Below are 24,579 nucleotides of genomic sequence, written 5' to 3'. Positions count from 1 at the left end.
GCTGTGATCATTGTTCTAAAACACGGTTTAAGAAACAGTCAACAAAACATGTTTTCCAGGGCTTGAAAAGACTTCCAGTTGGTGATTCTTCTTCATCTGTAAGCTTCAAAAGTATTTGATACTTCTGAATTGCATTATATGGGGATTATTTTTAAGCTTAACCATATTTTAATCAAAAAGAGGCATCGTGGCAGGGTAGTCCACATTTCAGGTTTGCTGAACAATGAAAACTATCTGGATAAACGACTGAAAACTTTGTTATATGGTGTTTATTTGCTGGTGTCTTTTGTACCAAATTGTAATTGTTGATTTTTATTTTTGTGTGTGTGAAGTGAATGGGTATTATTTTTTTCTGAATATTTTCATTCTGTGAATGTTTTTATTCATTGTGTGAAAATAATATGCTGTGTTACTAAAAATACAGACAATTTAGGTTGTAGGCATATATTGTGATGTCATTGTTTTTTTTCCTTTACAGTAGCTGCTTGAAGGTTTGTTAAGCTTGAGAAGGGATATAGTTGCTTTCCAAAATAAGTACTATTCATGAAAGTTTATTTCAAGTTACCTACAGGAGAGTGAACGTGCAAGGAGGGAGTATAAAATGTTTTCTTTGGAACATACCTTTGCTAAGTATATTTTTTAAGGTTGCTAATCTGTTTCCTGCCTAGGAAACCAAGGAAGTCAAAGAGAGAAGGAGATTATGGACAGATCTGTTACTTCATTGTGGCTTTTCTATCACTTCCATCTCCTACGCAGTTACAAGCTCTGCAGGAAAGGGATATGCAACTTCAGTTGAAAACTTTCAGGTTTCCTGTTTCTCTGAGCAAGCTAGTTTCTGGCTGAGCCAGTTAACTTTTACTGCTGGGCCATCTCTCTGTATTTTCCCTTGTCCTGGAAAATTTGTGGTCTCCGCTGTTCTGACCACCCTGGATAATTGGAGAACCCTTCCGTCTAGACTCACAATACCAGCAGTGTAGCAGCATCAGCTATGTGCAAGTCCCTTTGAATTCTCCTGTCAGTTGTATTTCTTGTGAATAAAGTGTTGCTGTTACAGAATTCCAGGGAGCCCTGAATATAAACGTATCAATTATGTGTCAACACAAACAGCATCTGTCGTTGAAATTGGGTATCATTTATTTGGCATCAGCATAGCAAAGATCTGGCTGACAGCCAGAGTAAAATATTTCAGCAGAAACTGCTGCAACAGGAGCCATCTCTGAAGTAATTCTCTGAAATTCAGGTGCTCTAACATCAGCTTCTAATAAATTCCTGACTTTAGGGACCTTAAGCAAAAAGGCTTTCAGCTTCCACATTTTTGTCTGCTTTTATTTCTTTTTAATGTCCAAATTTTTTTTTGTTGTTCCTGCTCTCTGAAGAGATACATACAAGGTTCTGGGATGTATATATCCTGTGATTTAATATCCTTTTTCGGTTTTATATTTCATATTACAACACTTGTTTACGTAAAAATTCCAAATGAATGCAATCAGTGATGGATTCTTTGGGGAAACTTTGCTTAACTGTGAAAGAGGCAAGGTTTTCAAAATAGCAGAATAAGAAATTATATCCCCTTTCTCATAAAATATATGTAGGTTTTTGGTTCATTTTTTGATATGTTTAATCTTTTTTTCCCTTCTGATTAACTTAGTCTCTCTAATCTTCCTCACTTAGGCCTTATCTAGGTAAGTTTCACATTTCCAGAGTAATTTCAGAAAGTTAGGAGACCTTGAGTCCATATGACACTCCATTTGTCACGGGCATAATTGCCATGGTTCAGTAAATATTTTAGAGTACATGTGGGCAATCGGAAGCTCAGATCACTTTGCTTTTATGAATGATCCTTATCATACTTGAAGGAGATAAAGAAGCAACTCTTCTGTTTAATGGTATAGCTTGTCATAGTCAGCTGGTTGATTCCAATACCTTTTTAAAAATTAAAATGGGAAGATGAGAGTTGAAAAGCAGCAAGATCTGGGGTCATGTAACATATCCAAGTGTTTACCGTGTCCGTTCACTGACTAGACTCTGAACAGTCCCCATCATTTCATCAAATTAAAGTTTTTCACTTGTGCGGTAAAGAAACTTCTTTCTAGGAGAGTGTTAAGAACAATACAGAGGTAAAAGTAGTTGGGAGAAAATATGCATTGGATTTTCAGTGCTGGGAGAAAAGCTTGTAGAATAAGATGAATTGTGGGTTTTTTAAGGGGTTTGGTTTTTTTGGTGTTTTTTGTTTTGTTGTTGTTTTTTTTTGTTTTGTGTTGTTTTCCCCTGAGGTTTGAAGTCCTGTGAAGTTCAGTTTCTCAGAGGGGAGAGAACAGTGAAAGGGAGGGAAGTCTGTCATATTGTTTGCATTTTAAATGGGTTGCTTTCTGTTTGGGTAGAAAAGAAATAGTAAATTTGGATTAACCCTTGACTTCATACTCTCAAATCACAAATTTAGAGTTAAGTAATGAAACCTCTTTAGGAAAGCAAATGCTACCTTTACCAAGCTCAGTATAGTCAAGAGGTCAGCTTTGTTGCTGCTCTGGCATAGCTTGAATTTAATGATTAACCTCATAGTGACTGTTCGTGTAACTTCTGGCTTTCTGTCCGGTATTTTATATAAGCATAAGCCAAGATGGTAACAGAATGCTGTAGTAGAGTGTATGTGCTATTTGGGGAAAAATCTCTTTCCAAATCCTATATGCAGTATGCATCAGCCCCAGTGAAACCAAGAGAAGCCCGTTAAGGAATCCGATTAGCTGTCTGCTCTCTAGATGAGTTAAAATCTCTGTCCAGTGTGGTAATCAGTGATGTCTAACTGGTAGCTTATCTGGTAATAGTGCTGTCGCCTTTTATACAGGTGCCTTCTCTTGCAGTTCTGCCAGGCAAGTGTATTCATTTCAGCCACGTATACCATTGAGCGTTGAAGTGATAGCCTGTAATAAATTTTAAAATCCTCTTCAGTGCTGAACCTGGCACTGTCTTGTTCTGTTGTGTCGCCCTTCCATTCAGCAGATTTCCTTGTGAGATCTTGAAGTGTCATGTAAGCAGTACGTACAAGAGGAGGGAGAGTACGCTTCGTGTGAAAGCAGCACTGAAAAGTGCAGCATTAGGTTCAAAGCGAAGTATTGTCAGGTGCTAGTCAGTGTGCCTGCTCCAGCAGTAATCATCTCTGTAATTTTCTGCAGGTTAAAAAAAAAAAAAATTATATAATTTTGGGAAGTAAATACGGAAAAGCTTTCAAAAGTAGCTTTAGTTAATGTAATAGCCTGTAAAGTCTGAATTTTTCTTGTTAAAATGGGGAATGTGAGGAAAAGCAATTCTAATGCCAGCAGGTTTTGACGTATTTGTCTCCATAAAATATGGATCTGCTATCCGTTCCATATCCATAGATGTTCATGTCCATGGAGAGGCCTGGATGAAATCTGTGGAGCACTGTAGCAGCAACTGAGGCAAGTTGCCAGGTGAGAACTGAACTTCTCAGCAGCTCTTGCCACATGTACGCAGTCCTGTATCTTTTGAAGGGGTCTTCGGTTGGTGGTTGTTGCTTCCCATTAGTGTGTGTTCATCTTCCATCTTTCCTTTCACTTGAAGGAGGTGAATTTTGACCGCAGCTGTCCTAATGGTTGGGGTTTTTTAATGCTGTACACTTACTGCTCTTGGGTTCCATCATGTTACTGTGATCTTAATTAGTGCTTTCCACCTTTTTTTTTTGTATTTCATTCTAAACTTACTATTCTGAAATATATTAATAGTGTGTCAATAGAGGTTTATGAACAACTTTGACCTGTTGCTAGCACCCCTAGTTGATTGATACTTTACTGTGCCCTCAAGAAAAATAAGATGGTACATGTGGTACAGTACAGTAGATAAAAGGCTGTGCTTCTCCCTTCCCCTCTTCAAAAATCTCCTTTGTGATTTTAGTTCTAGTTTCAAGGCTCAGTTCATTCCTGGGAAAAAAAAATCTCACTTCTCTGTTGGACAGAGGGGTAAGCAATGGTTGATGGCCTGTATCATAGGAGAAGTAGATCTAGATATCTTCTGATATCTCTAGCCCTTTGTAGGAAAAAGATGGTTCTCGGAGTCCTGTGGAGGTCATGTGTCCTGTCCTTGTCTCCAAATGCACAGAATGTGCTTGTTGATTCTCTTGATTTTTGGAGAGCCCATGGTCTACAGTGCATTACACTTGGCTTGATGCAGAACATTTAGGTTCTGGGCATGTTAGCAAGAAGCTCTGTTAAACCACTGCCTGGTTTTCTGTACAGATATTTGGTTTATTTGCCTCTCTGTTGAACTTCCATCCCTTTTCTTAGTCATCCCTCTTCCTCCCAGTTCAAATTATTGCCAGTTTTTGAGGAAAATAACATTTTCCTTTTCCTTTACATTTGCATCAGAAATTCAAAGGACGGAATGCCCCTTCACCACTCTTAGGAGTGAAGTGCTATTTTATAGTACCTTCAGATTAAATATTTGGGTTGCTGAATCTACTTCTGGCACCAGAGCTCTTGTATTGAGGAAAAGCCCATTTGGAGCAGTGTTTGCAAACCCGTTTCAGTACATCTTGCTATTACCAAGTTGTTACTGCAACCTTGTATAAGTCAGTCTCCATCCACTTAACTCCAGGACAACTTTGATGATTAATATTTATATAAAAGCTTTCATGTTTCCACAGTGAAACTGTCTCACTCTCAAAAGGAAAGGTGGCTTTTTCCCTGTTGATTCAGTGCAAAAAATCTTGCAAGGGCTTTCAGCAGCACTGCATCTGAGACAGGCATCAGCAGAAAAACTAGGGTCATCTGTAATCTGGTATTTCATTTTGTGAAATTGCCTACTCTGAGAGAAATAAAACATTTACATGTATATTAACCAGTGTTTGCCAGCTCTTGGAATAAAGCCAGTTCTCCCAGGGCCAAACAAATGCTCTGAGTGAATGAGTAATAATCTGCTATTGTCACTCCTAATTTATGGATGGGTAGATAGAGCAATGTTTGCCATTTTTAAGTTGTCCTGTTGGCTTGAAAGACTAAAAATCATGATTAGCTATTGGCTTGGAGTATGTATAGCATGTCTGTTTATAGCTGATTTACTCAATATAGTAAGTTGCTACCGCAGAAGTTCAAGACCTCCCCACATGATAAAAAGTAATTGTGGAAGAGGATGAGAACACATGAAGGTTGCAGATGTTTTGGGGCAATAATTTGGAAGCTGCAGCCAGAGGCTGAAAAAGGTATATGGCTCTTTCTTAAATGACATGCAAGGTCCCTGTGCCTCATTTATTTTTTGAGGAAGTCAGTCATCAACTCTCTCATGCTAGTACAAAGTTAAAAATGTGTGGATTCTGGAGATAATGGCTGTATTGAACTTTTGTTGTTGATAAGGGGAGGGCATAATACTGAGTAACTTACAGTGATGTTTTTCTGTGTTGCTGAGCCTTTTCATTTGTTTAATTTTTCAACAAACGCAGTTAAAAACAGTTTTGAAAACTTCTATGCAGTTATGAGCATGCTTGTGAAGTTAATAACAGTCTTGGCAAGACTGGGATGAATAAAAACAGCAGCAAGACTTTCTTCTCTTGGGAAAGATGTGTGCTTTTAATGGGAGCACTTAAAATCCTACCCCTGTAAAGCCCATGTTAAATACTGCAGAGAGGCAAATAGCACAGCATTGCTCTGGAGTAGGAGTCTGAGACATCAAGAATCAGCCTTGAGATGCAATTGTCCTCAGAATGTCCTGTGGAGTCTTTATGAGATCTCCTTGCCGGTTGTGGAGGAGTGTGCTATACCACACCTAAATACACAGGTAGGAGATGGATGAGAAGTACGAACCTCACTTGTCAGGCACTACGAGTAAATAAACACAGTGCAGAGGTGAGACCGATCATTGATGCCTGTCCTCTCGGATGGATTGACTCTTCCATCAACTTCTTTCAGTCTCAGTCTTTATTTCACTTCCATGCAGCTTTTCTTCTGTGCAATGTTTTCTCTTCCCTTTTGTTTAACTTTTCTTACTCACTAAGGGGGCTTTCCTACTCTTTCCATCTGAGCTTCATTATCTCGCTCACCTACTTGTGCTGCATCACAATTATTTTTTTTTTTTCTTTTCCCCCGCTGCATTAAAATTCCTGTTTGTGATCTTGGTAAATGAAATAACAGCAAGAGCGGTTGGTGTTGATGTAGATACCAGGATGTCCACAGCCCAGGATGCAGCCATTAATATTCTGTCCGTAAGCTGTGGAAGACAGACTCTGAAGAGATGCCTAAGGACATGGTTCGTCAGCCCCTCTGAAAGGTCAGACACAGGACTTAACTTCCGTACAGTGCAGCCTTAGCTGTCACCTGGTGTTCACAGGCACTTTGATTAGATTAAAAACTAATATATCTCTGTTTTGAGAGAAGGTCAAATAATACGTGATCCAAACTCTATGTCTACTGGATCATGGGCAGGCACCTTTAAACAGCCATTCCTTGCACACCCACGGTTCCCAAACGGTCTGTGGGCCCCAGCACTGACTTGACTTCCACTGTTACAGGTTCAGGGTACAATTTGAAGTGGTTTGATTGTTCAGTGCCTGCTGTTGCACTGACAAGAAGGATCTACTAAATACACAAGAAGACATAACTATCAAATGTGGCTGATGTGAACAATGAAGGAAGAGCCGGTCAGCAGCATCTTAATAAAAATGGGCGGTGGGGGGAGAACCAACCACCACAAAACCAAAAGCCCCCCCTGCCCCAAAGACAAAAAAAACCACAAAGACAAAAAAAACCCAAACACAACTAACCCGCCCACTCCCTTGGAGCAATGTTTCTCGAAATTGCTCTAAAATATGAAACTATTAAGATTAATCTGAATTAATCTATACAAAGTAAGAAGGATACCTGCTTAGATCTCAGCAGCAGCAGGTGCTTGCAGTATTATAAATAGAAAGCAATACAAATTGAGGTGCTTATTAAATTTGCCTTTATGATGCTTTGAAGAATTGCAGTGGAGCAGACAAGAAAAATTACCAGAGGCTCTGGAATAGAAGGGTGACTTAAATAGCTGTGCTAAGGAAACGGAACATAAACTAGAATAAGTGATAGACTAGTTCAAAAAAAGGTTATCCAACAGTGATTTGTCTCTAGCATGGAGAGGTAGGTTGGGAGCTTTGGAGGGATGTGATTGAACAGGTGAGGGCTTAATTTCTTAGGTCAGTTTTACTATAGTATTGAATTTTAACGTCTTTTCCAAGAGATTGCACTGTAATCCTTTCTAGCACTTAACTTTCCTCAAGTTTTTCCTTGTTTCCCTTTCCCCCTTCCCATAGCTGACAAAAACTAATTCTGCAGGAAACGTTCATGTTTAGGAAATGGACTTGTTCAGAATTTTTGCTGCCTTTTCGAGTAAGGCACTGGTGAGGATCCCGTATGTCGTTCAGCATTTTCTAAAATTCTTGAAACATTCCTCACAGTGTTTCAAGGCCTCCACAGAGAGGTGGCTGATCAGACTAGCTAACAAGTTGTCGAGTAAACCAGATCGGGGCAGCAGGCTCAACTGGCAGAGAGACTATGAATCAAAATCTGCAATGTTTTCTCTTTAATGAGATACTCAAATTGATTTAATTTGGCAGGGAGCATACCAAGAAATGATAGCATGGGAAAACTGGTGCTTTGAGGAGCAGTGAGGTGCCCTGCATTAGATCCGAGATCCTGCTTCCTGATGTAGTGAAGCACAAACATGCTGCTTGGTGGAGAGGAGGTCTGTGGTGGCACAGTGTCACTGCTGCACTCTTTTTATCTCAATTGCTGTCTTGGAAAATGCAGGGAATACAAACAATGTAGGCGTCTAGGTTAGAAATGGTGATAATGCACGTGCATGCGCAGAACAAGTGGAGTCATCACAGTGAAGGGGAAAGGGAACGTGTGTAGGCAACAGGACTCCTGGCATCCATGCCCAGATCTCCTTGGCACTGCACGCATGGGCTTACATGAGCTGATGTTGCTTATATGCCATACCAAGCATTTAATACTAGTTTACCAGTGGTTAGGAATTTGGTTGCATCCATATACTTAGGACTTGCACAAAAAGATGACTTGGGCAGTGCACGAGCATGACTACCCTTGGAAAAGTTTGGGTCTGTTCAGCAGGGAATGAAGCTGGTATCTTGTGCTAATCTTATTGGGGTTAATGCATGGTTGTAGATCATTGGTGACCCTCTGAGAGTGCTGTGGATATCGCAGATTGCTTTAAAAACAACCCGAGTGGAAGAGGAGGCTGTACAGGAATAAATGAGAAGGGAGAATATAAACACTGCTACAGAGGGGGATGTAATGTTTTGGTCTTGGTAAATGCTTTAAAAGAAGGTCACTTGTACTTTACGGTGGTTGAGCTATGGTACCAGTTGATAGCTGTTTGCTGAACGTTGTAGAGGAACTTTTGAGACGTCCTTCTTCAACTGCCAGGGCTTGCTCATAGCAGACTTCATTACACACATGGCTCCGTAGCGTTTGCTTTTGCTTCTGAGTTTTTGAGCTGGTGGAAAGTCCTGATGGTTGGACTGTAAATAGGAGCGCATGAATAGGTGGTGCAAGAACCAGTGTTGCAGAACTGATTAGGCAAAACAGGCCTATGTTTAGAGGGTGGCTTTGCTGGGAAACTCAGACTGTGCAAAACTTTTTTTTCTTTCTGACTCTGTAATTTTATTAAGTCTTAATTAAACTTTCTGCATTTAAATTAGTTTATATTAATGTGACACTGTCTTATTATGTGTATATTGACAGACACTAACAGGGATTTGATCAGCCTAATCCAGCTGTATGTAATTATGTGCCTTCTCCTTACATAATTGCAAACAGAGTCTATCAATCATGGCAGGAAAGCCTGCTGCTTTATTATATTGTGGGATTGTTTAGTGAAATGTAATAAGACTTCAGGTTTAAGCTGGGGAGTGAACAGAATGAGATTTTAATGAGAGCAGTGATAGGAAGAAGAAATTCCCCACCCATCCTGTGTCGCAAGTCTCAGTTTTTATCTTCCCTTCCCCCCAAAAAAAGGTGTCCGGATTGCATTGTTAACATGTTGATGTTGTGAACGTTTCTGTAATTTGAAAGGAATTTGGGAAGGGTACAGATTTCTGGCTGCCTGAGAAAGAGATCTAGCCTAAACCTGTGGTGCTGTTCTGATCTAAAGTGGAGGTTTTTATTTCACTTATTGATAACTTGATTACCCAGATCAAATGAGAGCGTGTAGAAGGCAACAGTCGTGGGAATGAAACCTGTCAAACAGCAGCACTGCATAAGCTCTGAAATACCTGCCCTGCTTGGAAATCAAGTAAGGGAGTAACACAGGCACCCACTTCAACGATTCTATTTGGGTTGATTTCTGCGTGATTTAGTTGCTCTCCGGTGTCATGCTGTCCTCCCCTGGCACGTGTACAGGCAGGGAGAGGCAGGCATGGTGCCAGCAGTCTTTCCTCAGCCTCCTACTGGAAAACTATGTGTGCCAAGGAAAGCTTGAAAAAACAGAACTTCAGACAAGTCCTGAAGGGGGTGAGTTTGCAATCTGAACCCCTCGTTCAGCATGCTCTGGCATTATATCCAGCTTGCTTTAAATCTGTGAATACCTCCAAGTTACTTGATAAAATAAAATGTAAGTGCCACTGTCAGTGCAGTGCATTCAGTTTTCCCCTGCAGGGCTGTCTTGGGAGTTTCTGGAGTCCAGGTACGGATCCATCTTGCTTTTGCCTATGGCAGCTATTTCTGTATCAAGCTGGAAAGAGGGAGATTTCTCTTGCCCTCTGAAGAAGGACTGTTTCACAAATAGTTTGAGTCCAGCATATAAAGATTGTCTTGCAGTCAGAAGCTACACATGTTGTTTCTAATGTTGCCTTGGTACTTGGGAGCTGTTCTTTCAGCTTTTCTCTTCTGCCGGTCCCCCTCTCCACTGCGCACACATGTATGCATGCACCCCTGCTGCCCTAGGCTTATCCCTTGCCTTTGTGGCTGGTTTTTGGTTTTTTGGGTTTTTTTGGTTTTTTTTTTTAGTTTTAGATTTAGCAATCTGTTCTTGCTGTCGGCATGGATTTTTAGTCTGCCAAGCTTTAGCCTGGACTGAATTTTCAGTGCCAAAGTTTTAATGACAGTAGAATTATAATGAAAAACAGTGACAGTCTCTCAACTCTCCTGTTTGCATTACAAAACTGTAACATCAGGCCTCGGACTTGCTGGCGTTCTGCCTGGCGTGTATCTTGGGGATGTGTCTCAAACACGTTTATAGTGATGCTGTCTCATGGAGTGACTGTATTGGGAACCCAGTAGTTTGCACGGGAGAAGTAACAACCAGCACCCATGCTGGATCATAGGAAAAGTGTGTTTCCCATCTAGGCCATCATCTGCTCAGAGGGTGAGTGCTGCTACCCTCTGGTGACAGTTCAGCTTGTGGTGCGGGTTAGCAGCAACTGTCCTGGTCTTGATGGGCTTGTAACCCTGTTGCAGCTGTACTGGAAAACAGAAATGTTATTTTCATGCCAGATTCCTATTGCTGCATCTTCTTGTGGATGCAGAATGTTTGGAATTGGTCTGGGAAAGCAGCACATAAATTCTGAGGAGCTCTGACACCAGTGACTCCTTTATTTTTATTTATGTATTTAGTGTTGATATTTAGAAACTGACTGAATTTCTGTAAATACACTGGAAAGAGAAATGTTTTGTATCCAAAGGAGTCTTGTCAGAAACAGCCGAGAAAATGACTTATAAAGAAAACAGCTGAGCAAACATGTAAGATCAAGTCATGTGCTAGGTGTTGTGGTTTACTGCATTTATGCACAAGATCATCTGTTGCTATATAGATGGAGAATGGCAAGCTCTTCTTTTACAGCCTCCCCTAGGAATTGAATTCATGCAATAACAGAAATTACGTGTTTGTTTTTTATGTGTTTTCAGTAAACAATAGTTGTATTTCTTCATTGGACTGCCTGTTACAAAAGTTGGCTTGATGCTGGTTCTTTTATCTACAAAGAAAAATACAGTTTATTTATCCACCTGTTCATGGACCAAGAAGACTTGCCTTTTTATTTATTTTGTTCTGTTTCTTTGCTGCATTCAGGGCAGATAGGACTGCACTGCAATGCCGTATGCGCCAAAAATACCGTCACCTCATCTCTGTTTAACAATGCCTTCCCAGATGCAGAGATCCGTGGCTTTTTGTTTCTAATACAGATTACTTGCTATATCCAAGCCCTCAGAATTGTGAAAATCGTATTGAAATAGCTTTCTGCTTTGGCGGCCTTGTTCTCTCTGACTTTCTGGCAGCATTCAGTGCTGGCTTTCATTTTCCAAATGCTGAGAGTAGTTTGGAGACTCTCAAAGCTACATTTACAGTAAATGTGATGTTGCAGTCATGATGGGTCAATTCAGATTTAGGTCTGTAATTTGGAAAAAAAGCCACCACCCCTCACTAAAAAATAATGTTAAACTGACTTCAAGCAGAATCTTAATAGTTCCATATTGTTATGTGTGTAATAAAAGCTTTTACCCTTGAAAACAGGTTTGGTTTGATTTGCTAATTATAATTCCTTGCTACAGTCAAATAGACTGAGGTAAATTTTTATGATATTAAGAATTGGCCTCATGCTGTAACATGAAAATCCATTTTTCACAGAACAAAAAAAAAATTCTCTTAATGCTTTTCTTCATTTTTAGCACACTGAAATCGTGACAGGTAGTATCACTGAATCAGAAGATCTCAGATTTGGCATTTCAAGCATTATCTTCAGCTGTGCATCAATTCTGCTGTGTAACTTTTGTTTAAAAGTAACGAGTTGGGTGACCCAGAGCATTTGACAGTTCAGAAGCTGAAGCTGTTTGTGTGGCTGTTCTGCACAGTCCTTGCTGCCTTTGCTTGCTCTTGTTCCCTTAGGGGGATGGCTTGTACAAATGAAAAGTTTCTTTTTTTAAGCAGGTGACAATCATTTCTCTGTTGCACAGAGCTGTGTTTCGGTACCAAAAAGGAACTGTCCTGCAACTGGAATATTTGCTTCATCATGGGGCTGATTTTATGTTGCTGAAAGTGGGTTGGCTGGGGAAGGTGCAACTGGGATTAAATTGTTTTGTTAATCCTCTGGGCAGGCTTGCTCTTTAGGGTTCAGCTTTCTTAGTCAAATTGGCAAATCTCTGCTCTATCCATGTATGTCACCCACACAAGTGAACATTTTGCTCCTTTAGAGCCTGTCAAATAATGAAGATTATTTTTTTTTTAAACTCTCATTTTACATTTAGTGTTTAAAAAGGAGTATAATAATTTTACTTGAATGTGATGGAAATAGTGTTGGACAAGGAGCTGCATAAAACCAGTTACAATCAAGTTTTTTTTTGTTTTAAATCTTTTTTTAAAAGTTCCCTCCTTGGAGCTGGGTTTGCAAGGCATTAGGTGTGTGATGTCAGATGCAAACACAGGAGCAGGGTTAGCTTCTGTCTCAGTGTGGGAGTTGGGTGTGAACCGGTCAAAGTGCTCTTGCAAAGCCTACCCAGGTGGCAGCCACCCGAAGGGATGAAGGTGTTCTTCAGAGTTGTTATTTTTCTCTCTTACGCTTGCCAAAACTGAAACACAAGGCAAAAAACAAGGGACAGTGCTGGACCTGGATGGATGGAAAGTCTGCGTCTGGAATGGAGGTCTCTGGAGACCCCATCTAGAGCTTGGTGCGCAAATATTCCTGTTTGTAAATCTCTCCCAAGCTCCTGCTGAAATGCTTTTTTAAATTCCCATTTAGCTGCATTTCTAAGCTGGCCAAATCATCTTCGAAATTTTGTGACCTTGCTGATGCCACTGTAGCAATGGACATACCTTAGAGCTGCAGGAAAGAAAATTCCCCATCCAAAATGTGGTATTTCACCTTGAGGTATCAGTTACGGAGTAACGATAAAACAACATAAATCTGTGTTCCATGGGGTCGCCTGAAACAAGTCTTGGCCTTTATTAAATAGTGCCCGGGGTTTTGTGCAACAGCATTACGTGCAGTTCAATCATATATTAAAAAATCCCAAAACATTTGCATGGTTTCAAAGGTAGGAAATAATGTGTATCTGTTGCGTAGACCTCACTTTAATTAAGGGTAGAAGTAAGAAAGAAATTACTTCAGCCAGCTTGTCAGTCCTGGTCTCCCCATGCTGGCTGGGGCAGCGTGTCAGGTTTCCTTCTGCATCGTCAGGAGCTGCCATTTCCTTGTGGTGGTCACTGGTTCAGCAGCAGTGAAGATGAAGTTGCGAAGGTAAGGGAGGATTAAAGCCTCATGTGTGGGAGAGCCTGCACAGCTGCTCCTGGCTGCCCAGAGCCGCTGTGTCCATCCTGCTGGGACCATGCAAGCACGGTGCTCTGTGCCGTGGCCTGGGGTTTTGGCAGCACTGCAGGGAATGATCCAGCTTCACTGGTGGGAAGGCCGGGGAGTGCTCCTGTTCTAACAACCACGCAGTGCTGAGCAGAGGTTCCCTACTAGCCAGGCTTCCTCTTGCCCCTGGGTCCTCGCCACCTCCTCGTTTCATCTCAGATTTGACTCTTCTTCAGCCTCCGTACAGCAGCTCTGCATGCAGTATCCTAAAATAATCAGCCCAGTAGCAAAAACTGATGGGGTTTAGTTTCTCTTGACTCTGCTGATGTGTCCTGATGATTGGGAACCACTGGTTTGGGGGCTCAAGTAATCTGAAAGGTATTGTCGGCATAGGTGTCTTGTGTCCTTTTCCCTACTGCTGGTAGGCAATTTGAATACAGTATGTCCTGACTGCTGGTTTGTTGTTTGGTTTTGTTTTTAATGTCTCAGTAACATTATCCATGGCCCTAGGTGAAAATTTAAATGATACAAATTAATTCTTGTCAGATTGTTTGTTTGAATTTGAAGATGTTTTGCTGTTGCAGAAATGTTACAGTGTCAGTAGCCAAGATCATGAAGCCAGGTTAATCTAAATTGGCTCGCAAACACTTGTAATTTTGGGTTCGGAGAAAAATTACGCAGTTTAACCTGGCTAATACATTCATGCTGTAAGGTTGCTGATAATAAGTTCTTTAGACATCTAGACGTGCGGTTACACTAAGTGCCGATAAACCAAATCTTTTGTGCATGTGTTGCATGGAGAAGGAGATGCAGAATTGCAATACTTGGAAAGTACTGGGGTAGCCGGAGTCAAGGCTGCTGTTCCTGGCTCCCAGGAATAGCCATGTGTGGTGTGAGGAGCTTTTAATTGCAGATTACTAATGGTCAGGATTAATTTTACGAAAAAGAGGAGATGCAGGACTGCCACAAATTCAGGCTGGAAGACTGTTGATACGTTTTGAAGGATACCAGTCCCCACAAGTTCCTTCTGGTACAAAATGATCCCTGCTTAACCGTAGCTGACTTGCTTTAAGATGCTGGCAAATGCTTCAGCATTGGTATGAGTGACTTCATCAGGTCTGCTGATTTATGCTTTGGGTTTTGAGGTTAGCTCTGCAAAAACAGTTCAGAGTAACTTAACCGAGAAGGTAGAATGAAGAGCACTTTATATATAAAAAGCAATTTGGATGGTGGGCAAGGAGGAATGTAATTGCTGTAGACGTCGAGCCAGGGTACTAAGTTTGTGAACTTTTATTATGCTGAAGAATGAAGTTTTTAGATTTGTCTTCAGTAGCTTGAACTTTTCAAGCAGAACAAAACATTTAAACCTTAGCTTTTTTCAGTGTCAGAGTGAAGAGGTGAGCTCTGTGAAATGGGTGGTTTAAACAAATATGCCAAGTCAACCCTCATTTTCTTGACTTGGCAACTGAGATGGTTTCTTTCTAGCCAGCAGATTCCCACTTCTGGGGGATACTTTGCTGTAGTGAACTTAAAAATAATCTCATCACCCCATGCTAGTTTGTCCTTCTGATAACGACTTGCCTTGAGATGTTTTAAATGGGCAGTGCTAACTGGAGTGTTAATTACACCCATCCTAATGCTATGTTATTTCCTTCCCCTCTTTGAGTTCAGCCTTCCCAGCGCATGAGCAGGGTGAGCCGGCTGAAGGACGTAGCTCCATAACGTGAGACAATTTGTTTCCACGGGCCGTGCACCCCTTGGGGAACGAGACCCTGACGTTGTGATGCCGGCCCTGCACTGACTTGCTGTACTTCATGTGTCTGTTTAGTCCTTTCTGTAATTGTCCGTAGTCACCTGCCTGCAGTGAAGCCTGTGGGTGGCTGGTAAGAGGTTTGGTGGTGGAAAGGGATAGCTGTGGCGCTCCTATCTGCTCGCACACCGTGGGCTGTAGAATTTCATCTTGTGCAACTGAGCACTGTTTTTTGAAGTGCTGTTTCATACCAGCATGAACACAGCAGCATGCACAACATCCCAGACCTTTCCTGGGGGCGAGTGTTGTCTCCTGCAGCAACTGTCTAATACTGGCAGTCGTGTCTGGGCCCCTAGCGGCAGCGGGAGCCTGGCAGCTACTTGCTGCCTCTGTTTTATGGTTCGGTTAAGATGAACCCTAAGGCTCATCTTTCTGAAAACTGTGGGCCAGTTTCTGTGCAAGTCCATCTCTGCCAGTAGCAAAGCTGAGTAACCCAATCTACTGGACACATATTTCGAGATTGATGCCAGGTTCCCAAACTGGGGAGCATCAGCTTGCAATTCAAGTGGCGCTGACATTTGCGGGAAGGCTTTCTGTTCTAAGCCGTCAGATGTTAGCTAGTGTATGTAATTAACTTGGTATAATTTTGCTTCAGAATGAAATATTCATTCAAAAGAGACTTAAAAACCCATCCTGATGTTTTTAATGTCTGTGTAGCAAGTGATGCTGTGTAGAGCAAGGCATACATTTAGTGTAAGAGAGATTGGTTTCATGGCAACTCCTGTTTGTTACTATGGTACGCAGAAAGTCCCAAAAGCTTTTACTGCCCATCACTTCTTGGGTCTTGTGAGTTATCTGGATACAAAACCTACTGACGCACATTAACAGTGGAGACAGAAAATAATACGAAAATACTAGGGCCTGAAACGCCTTGGGTTTCATATTATCCCAAACGGCAAATGTAAAACTTTATTTTGCATAGTCATTTTTCCAGGGTTTGGTAATAAAGCTTGTAACCAGAGCAGGAAGAGATTTCTTTTACCCCTGAGGAAATTCAAGAGTTAGAGAAGTGAGAAACAACAAAACCAAGCCAGAAACCCGTAGTTTGCGGAAAGTGGAATACCAAAGTCTCTCTCCTGAATCAATAAGAGAGCTGAGGATTTGCTGAGGAGGAGTTGGGAAGTTTAGAAGTGAAGCAGCCCCTTTGGATTAAAAGGCTGGAACAGTGTGCTGGGTGTAGTTGCTCCATCCATTTCCTGTTTACCTCCCTATAATGAAGTTCACTGACCACTTCTGGTCTCTCTACATCTGATATATACTTTGGTTTTAATGCTGCAGCTTGTAGAAGGAAATGGTTCTTTGTGAGACTTGAACTTCATCGTTTCTTCTTTTGAAAATCATCCCAAGCACCAAAATTTTCCTTTTGTGCTTTGTCAAAACCCAAATGAAGTGTCTGCCTCAGAATGCACGTTGAATTTGCAAAGTTTTTGATCAGAAGAAACAACTGCTTGAAACGTCTGTGTGCAGGGGATGCAGAATTGGTGAATCCAGCTGAACACTGAGATTCTGTCATGCTTGACAGGGTGGGTTGTTTGTTTGTTTGGTTTGGTGGTGTGTTTTGGTGGTTTTTTTTTTTATTATTGTGTGCAGGAAGGACCATGTAAAGACAGGAATACTGACCCATTCATTTGCTGTTGGTTTCCCAGTGCCACATGGTTGCTCTTATAGTCTGGTCACTTCCATAATTTCAAGTTAGCAGAGTTATTGCCTATTTTACCCTCCTTGATGCAGTATCTCACCAACCTCATTGGCTGGATGAAATTCACAGCAGGCAGGTTGCTGCTGTTGTTGAGAAAGGATGAAAACTCCTTTGTAGTTGCACATAATCTACAGGTGAGGATTCTTGTTCTGTACATGAGCATTTTAGTTTGGTTTTGCTTCTGTGGTCAGGCTGACAAAGAAGGTTGAGTGCTAACACCAAGAGAAAGCATCCCACTTTCAGTGAAAACCTCTTTATTTAAAAAAAAAAGTAGTTGTGAGACAACTTGTAGCATTGACCAGAGATGATACATCAAGAAGAAAGTGAACTGAGCCAGCTTTGCAGCTTTGCTTGTTGACACGTGCTCCTCACCTACAGCAGCATGCTAAATCATCTTTATATTTTGATATAAAGAAGAGGGAAAGAAAAGAGGGGGTTATGTTAACCCACTAATTTCTACATACATGTATGTTAGAGAGCAATGGAAAAACATCAGTTCATCATTCACTTTTGACACCACTCAGTATTTGACACCAGTAATTGTTACCCTCCAAATTTGTGTCTAGATACATCTGGCCTGTATCTGGCTATTGTGCTGCTGCAGAAATGGGGGACATGACAAGGAGGAGTATAGCCAGACAGCTGGCACCCTCCCTCCCCCGTCACAGTCAGTGAATTACACAGCTGTAGGCAGCTTAGGGGCAAAAAACCTTAGGGTATGGAAATATTAAGCACCTACTAATTCTCCTTACTTCTCTCCTCAGGCTTTCATATTGTGCGGTGGTTTTGTTAATCTCACTTTCTAGATACTTCTGCTTTTAAAAATTGGTCTGGTAGATGCTGCAGAGCAACTACCTTATTAATGACTGCTTGTCTACACCAGTGATTTGTAAGCGGGCTGGTTATCGCTTGGGTTCTTTTTCTTATAAAAACGATAGCTGTAATAAGAGCGACAGCACTGAGTCATGTTATGATTTAGACTTTGTTCTATGGCAGCAAACCCAGAAGTGTTAAGCAGCTCTTTCCCCACATTTCTTCCTGTTAGAATATTCTTTATTCTAATGAATAACTGGCGTGGATGATAAAAGCTTAATGCTTTTCCTTACGGCAGGGTGCGTGCTTTGCTTGCCCTTCCTCGTTCTGCAGGTTTGTGGGAGCCACGGACCTTCAGCTGGGAGCCTGCTGCTGTTACAGGGAGGGGCAGCCGGTACTCTTCTGTTGACACAAGAATAATTCATATTATTTTCGTTAAGTCTTTAGCTGTGTTATCTTGTTTGCCTTGGAGGATAAAACGTCTGGTGCTGGGCTTTGCTTCTGGCTTAACAGAGTGCAAGTTCAGTGCTCTTGGACAAACACACACCCCGTGATGAACTGCTGTAGTTTTTATGGGGAAAGTGTTATTGATGAGCTGAGCGAGCGCACTGTGATTCCGTTCCCTTGAAATTGCTGCACAGGTACTGGTGCCTGTTGGATAAAAGATTTCCCAAGTGGAGCTGCAAATGGTTTTAATAACTGGAATATGTGTAGAACTTGCTCAAAAGAATTGTTTTTTTCCTTCTCTTGCAGTTTCTTGCACAGCCAACCACCTGAAGGAGGAGGAATTCTTCAACCCCTTGTTTCAAAAGATCTGGGACTATTTTCTGCTGTTCAGCTCCCTTGTTCCCCCATTTTGGCAAACAAAAGATCCTAAGAGGAGAATGAGGCAGCTAAGAGGAAAACCCAAAAAAGAGACCTCCAAAGATAAAAAGGAGAGAAAACAGGCGATGCAAGAGGCTCGGCAACAAATCACCACAGTGGTGCTTCCCACCCTGGCTGTTGTAGTACTGCTGATTGTTGTTTTTGTTTATGTAGCGACTCGTCCAAATACAACTGAATGATGCAGCTTTGCAGACTTTCTAGCTTTGGGGTATTACTGATTTTATCAAGAGCCAAAAGGAACTCTCTGCCACTCTTTCAGTACTTTACAAAGGAACTTGCTGGTATTTTCAGTCTTTCTCTTGGTTAGGGTCCTGCAGATTCTCTTTAGGAATGTAACATAAAACGTATTGCTGAATGTGCCAGTACGTTTTATGGTTCAGTTCATGTGCCTTTCAGACTTTTAAAATGGTGTTTTTCTTAAATCTGTTTGAAGCTATATATTGTAAAAGGAAATCTTGTTCGGCTATAAATTTGTAAAAAATCTGCTTTCAGCTTTTATCACTGTTATAGATAATGTTGCTCCCATGAGCTCTTGTATGTCTTATTTCAGAACTTCCAAAGAAGTACATTTCTTCTTTGTACTTAATGTCATATGAAGTGCTTTGATTCATAAAGGATATATTTATTTTTTGAATAAAAGAGAGAAGTCTTACTTGGAATCTTCAAATTATTTTGCAAAAAATGTGACTTATTGTGAAAGCCTACGTTGTGTAATATTTTTTTCATTAAACGCTATATAGTTCACTCAAAAAGAACTTCTGTTGCTGTGAGATGCCAACGTGCAAAGTGAATACTTCAGGATCTGCTGGAAGGAGTCTTACAGAAGTTGGGAAGGGAGATTCTACCAGTTTATGGTGAAATAACAAACTGCATAAACACAGATAGTTGTTTATCTGAATGTTAAATATTTAAATCTGTATAAGTGGCAATAAAAAGGTGATTTTGGATACAGCCCTTGATTTTTTTAATTATTTTTTTAAGAAAGGAAAAGTGCCATGAGTATAACATTGGTCTCTAACCCGTTTGCTGAAGTGAGCTGCTGTCCTTGTGACACCCCCCCTTTTCCCCCTCACTTAAAGCAAGCTGTGAGCACAGCTCTGCCAGTTTTATTCTAGGAAATCAAGCAATAAATTCTGATCAAAATACTTCAATAATACTGTATTCTTCCACAGGCCTTTCTCATCCAAATATTTTAAGGCGCTCAGTAAGTAGTAACCTTCCAGAAGACTTGGGGGAGGGAATTTGAGAATTCTTGACTGCTGCTTAAATACAGGCCAGGCAAGGAAGAATGTGGTGGTGCAGTGCAGTGAAGCACAGCAAGAAGTACTTCTGTGCCGAAAGTCAAAGACCCCTCGAGTCTTTGCTTCACGTGCTGTCTTGCGGCACAGGGATGGTCCCAGTGAACGCAATGGGACTGTTCATACACGTGCCATTGAAAGTCTGCTTCCTGCAGGAACCTCCTGTGCAGAATGGTACTGCCAGCCACAGCCGTCTGGCAAAAAGCCAATTTAGGCAAGGAAATGCGATTCCTGCAGCCTTCGCCCTAAGGTGTGTCCTTCCCTGTGGGGCGAAGCTATGGCCAGCTATGAACAAACCCAGTTCAGAACAAGGCAGGGACCCAAGGATGCTGAGGTGGCCGCAGCTCATGACGCTTGCTGTGCCACTGCTGTCAGTAGTGCCTAGAATTAAACTGGCCCTGCAGACTAAGATGTTTTTGAAACACAAAATTTGCTAAAAGGAAGTCTGGATGAACTGTTCGGCTGTGTTCCCGCCTGCCTGCCCCACCCCCGGCATCATAGTTGGGATATATGCAAATAGACTGCACAGACAAGATGGTCATGGTGGTATGCCCAGAAGAGTGTTTACTCACCGGGTGACCAGCGGGAGGTCGGCGGTGGAGCTCCTGTGCTCCCCGAGCCGTGTACCGAGACCGAAAACTACCTGTGCTTTGGTACTCAGAGCCGCTGCCTTCGACTGGGGAGATCTGAAATGATGCCTCTATAAAAGCAATCGCTTAGTCTGTCTCATCTCCCAGCTGCTTCTGGTCTCCTAGGCACAAAATCCTTTTTGTCCTGTTTTTATTTTATCCTCAGCCAGGGATGGCTGCCATGGAGCTCTGATGGTTTGCCCCTTTTTGAAGGGTGTTCAGCTTGAATAAAGTTAGTGCCCGAGGAAGTGAACAAAAGTGTGTGTAGTTTAAATGTGTGTCTTCTGCAGAATTCCTGGGCATCTTGAATGGAAGCAAAATTTCTGCTAACTTTTTCCATAGATACCTCATCATCATCTTTCTCTTCCGTAGATTTTTAACCAAGGTTTTCCTGTCCCTGCTCATTCTGTGGTACTTTCTGATGACTCTAACAAAGTCCGTGTGACTTCTCCATCTCTGGGTAGCAGGTTTATTTCAGTCCCTTCACCTGCAGGGCCTTTTTGTCAGCCCAAGCAATAATTCTATAATTCGGAGAGCCTTCCTTGAAACTGTTCACAGTCCTTATGTGATTTTTACCACCCTTCATTTTCTGCAAGAGTTGAGTCTGTGACACATAAGACCAATTAACAGCTGATAACCACTACAGGGGTAAAAAGTCAGTTGGGTTACGTAATATTTAAGATTACTTCTCTAATGAGATGTTTCATTTCTGCTGCTTTTTCTTATGCCCTCTCTGTCTCTTGTCATCTGCAAATTCTTCAAGTCACAATAATAATCTTTTTGGAGCCAAATGTTTCTTAATATGAACCTATAGCTTAATGCTAATAAGAGACATTGTGTATTTCATTTCCCTGAAATGTGCAATTTTACTGAGTGCTAATTGAGAGGAAAATAGTGTTACACATTCTGAATTGTTCCTTATGCAGAAGCTAGAATTGATTTCACAGTTTGACTCTTAAAAAAATAAAAGAATATATTTTTCTCTAGTAAACAAGTCAGATTCTGACATTTTCTACCAAATTCCCTATTACTAGTATTGGGTGTGAGAATGCACATTTGGGAAAATGGTATGAAGCCTCTGTAGACAGAAACTGTCAAAAATCACTGGGAAATAATCGGGAAGTAAATTTATGGCAGTTGCCCAAATGTCAACTCCTGTGAACTTCTCAGCCAAAGGTGTAACTGTGTCTCTGGTTTTAGAATTGTATGTATTACTCAGACTGTCAGTTGCCTTCAAAAATGTTTTAGAAACAGGGTTTCAAACCTTTTCCCAGCATACAGTAGCTTGTGGGCAAAATTGAATGATTTATTACAAGCATTTTACCAGAAAACTCACGCTGAGATACTTCTTCAGCAGCGTCTTATGATAGGGTTTCCAAGAGTGCTCATTATCAGGTGAAGTCATTAAAAACCTGCCATTGCCTTCTGATAAATCAAGTTATGGAAGCCATTTTTTAAAACTGATTTTTCAAAGCATAAATCAAATCCAAGCCAAATACTTAAAGATCAAGGTTTGAATAGAGCTCTATAAATGTCTTTGAAGTTCTAACAAAATAAAGGAATCGTGTGAATTATTCTTGCAATGGGTGAATGCCCGTCCGTGTTCTACACAGCCCCAGCTCCCCAAAACCAAGTGAGAGAAGCCAGTGAAGCTGCCCGTGGTCTGAAGGAAGAACTACACATTCTCAGAGCTCAGAAAAATTTGCTCTTGGTTTTCTGTTTCAATCCATCTCCAAGAAAACGTTTACTTCTTCACATTCTGATGTTCAGAAAACAGCACTTTGAAATACGTACGGCAGAGAACATGCACTGTTCTTTTTTTTCAGACTATTTCTGTTTGCTGTCTGGCTGGGTATGTGTACAGGTTTGAACGCTCCTGTAGCTCTGGAAGATGTGAACTGGAGCCTGCACTGTGATTTGCTGGTTTGGACCTGCAACAGAGAGGTGTTTTCTTACCAGAATTTCTTACCAGGGCAGGTAGTTCCAGTTCACACACCGTGCACCAGCAAAGTCCTGATATCCACATCCCAGCCGAGTGTCTTCATCATTCATCATCACTGCCCACGGAGCTGTTAGCTGATGTCTTCTGTGCGCCACCTTCATTTGGTTGAAAAGTTTGAACCAAAAAAATATCTTGTTGCAGTGCTAATGTAGGATTACCAAGGGCCAGGACTTCTGTAGGATTTCTTGCTCCATCTGGGATAGCACAAGGATTCATATCAAGTAAAGTAAATCCTACATCTGTCACAGGAAATTGAGTGCCAGGATGGTTTAGGCAAGCAAACATGGTCTGGTCAGGTACCTGGGCAAACACATTCTTGATAATCTGTTTCAAAGCCCGTAGCAGTTTGGTTAAGAGTAGATTAGAGGAACAAAGTGATCAGTTTGTTGGTTTAGGAAGGGACGCTGGAGCACAGTGTATCAGTGCGGAGGGGCATTGCTCAATCCACTAGTGGAAACATAGATGCAGTACGTTACACTGCAGCCTATTTATGGTTTGAGGGTGTCCATGGGATTAAATAGTAACTCCAACACCGTGAACTTTGAGACCTGCACCCTGCAGTGAGGAAAAAACAACACACAGTTCCCACATTGGTTTGGCCAATTCAAATGAGCTCTGCTATGAACAATCTTTAACATAGCATTTTCTCAGCAGACCGCTGTGTCTGAGAATAAAAGAAACCTTCCCTAGCACAAGGCAGTTGGCGTAAAATCTGGTGGATAGCTATTTTGCATATAATTAAATGGAAAAAAAAAAGTGATTGTGAATGATATCATTGGCTATTGTAGGTTGTAAAGCCCGATGGGAATGTAATCCCATTATCCATATGATACAGGCCAAGGACTTCCCCCCCACCCCCCACCCCCCACCCCCACCCCGTGCCCACTGCCTCCTTCCAGCTGTTTGATCTCTGCGTGACCCATGGGCAGAAAGCAGCAGGTCTGGATGCAGTTCAGCACATACCTGAGCTGTCTGTGTAAATAAACCGCTGATGACTGGTACGACATACCATAGATGTAAAATCACCTGGGCCTCATCTCATTAAGCAGTCTCTGTTGATGACTTCTTTCTCATTCCCACTGGTGGTGGTTAGTCCACTTTTGAATTATTAAGTGGCGGCAGACTTGATTCTGTGCGCTATTGTACCACTGTTAAGTTAGGAATTATAATCAGTTATAACATGATAAAGCCAGAACAGTGAGGCTGGGGGGTTAGACGTTTTCTGTAGTATCTGTCGAAGCAGAGATTTGTTAGCCTTTGACTGGGTAAGCTAAAGCCATTGTTGAAGTCTACCCATTGGAAAAGCAAGAAAGCTGTGCCTGTGATTTTTCATAGCGTTTGTCCATTTTTGTGTTCATTTGGCACTGTGTTTTGCTGCTACTGTTTGCATTCCGCTCTGCATGGTTCAGAGTCCTCACTGCCTGACACTCTCCCATTCTTTTACTCCTGCATTTCCCATACAAAAAAGAAGACAGTAAGAAATGGTAGGAATAAAATGCACTAAATACCCAACTGTCACGTGAGCCACTTCTAAATGTTTCTGTTCAGATGCTGTTGTTTCCCTGACAGCACCATCAAAGTTCTGGGAAGTGAATTAGACACAATGGTCTGGCAGCTCTTATGCCACCAACTATTTCAAAATTGTATCTCGATGAAACACGTTGGCAACTGTGTGAACATGACCTCTGTTTTTCTTCAGTGAAAAAAGCTGGTGGCAGCCTGAACCATTGTTCTTTTTATTTAAAACAAGTCTTTCAACTGGGAGCCAAAAAAACTCCTTTTCTGTAAAGCTTTGAAAAATCATAAAAGAAGTCCAGCAGCTTACAACAATTTTCCATTGTCCAGGTAATCACAAAGTAGAATAGAAATTTTCTGTGTGTTTTGGGTAATCTGTAGCTCTTGACCATTGCACCTTGTCCTGTCAAATGAACTTAGAATTAATAATACTTTTTTTTTTCATTTTTATAGGTGCTTTCAGATATTAATAGCCTTGGACCCTTCTGATTATTCATTTTTTGACAATATACATGCACCTCCAGTCCCGGTTCATAAGGTATATAATTTCTCAGTCTTTATTATTTCTGCTGTCCATCATAATTCCAAGTAACTTGAAATGCGGTACATGTTGTACAAACTATTTTTGGCACAACATCAGGAATAT

The 24,579-nt window shown here is 41.3% G+C and overlaps 1 protein-coding gene across 4 annotated transcripts in view; it reads left to right on the top strand.

Moving 5' to 3' along the window:
• The window catches only part of SMCO4 (single-pass membrane protein with coiled-coil domains 4), a 28,225-nt gene extending 8,785 nt beyond the window's left edge, over window positions 1–19,440 (top strand). For 3 of the 4 annotated variants that reach the window (XM_055702395.1, XM_055702397.1, XM_005434692.4), the window contains exon 2: window positions 18,358–19,440. In XM_055702395.1, the coding sequence (XP_055558370.1) occupies window positions 18,489–18,668 (180 nt within the window). In that variant the 5' untranslated portion in view covers window positions 18,358–18,488 and the 3' untranslated portion in view covers window positions 18,669–19,440. Of the gene's footprint in view, window positions 1–3,397; window positions 3,447–18,357 lie in introns of those variants that run through there. The other variant, XM_055702398.1, reaches the window with a different exon arrangement.
• Window positions 19,441–24,579: the final 5,139 nt, after the last annotated feature.

The sequence above is a fragment of the Falco cherrug genome, chromosome 2, assembly GCF_023634085.1.
Source record: "Falco cherrug isolate bFalChe1 chromosome 2, bFalChe1.pri, whole genome shotgun sequence".
NCBI classification, from domain to species: domain Eukaryota; kingdom Metazoa; phylum Chordata; class Aves; order Falconiformes; family Falconidae; genus Falco; species Falco cherrug.
This window is presented reverse-complemented; position numbering and strand designations above follow the sequence as displayed.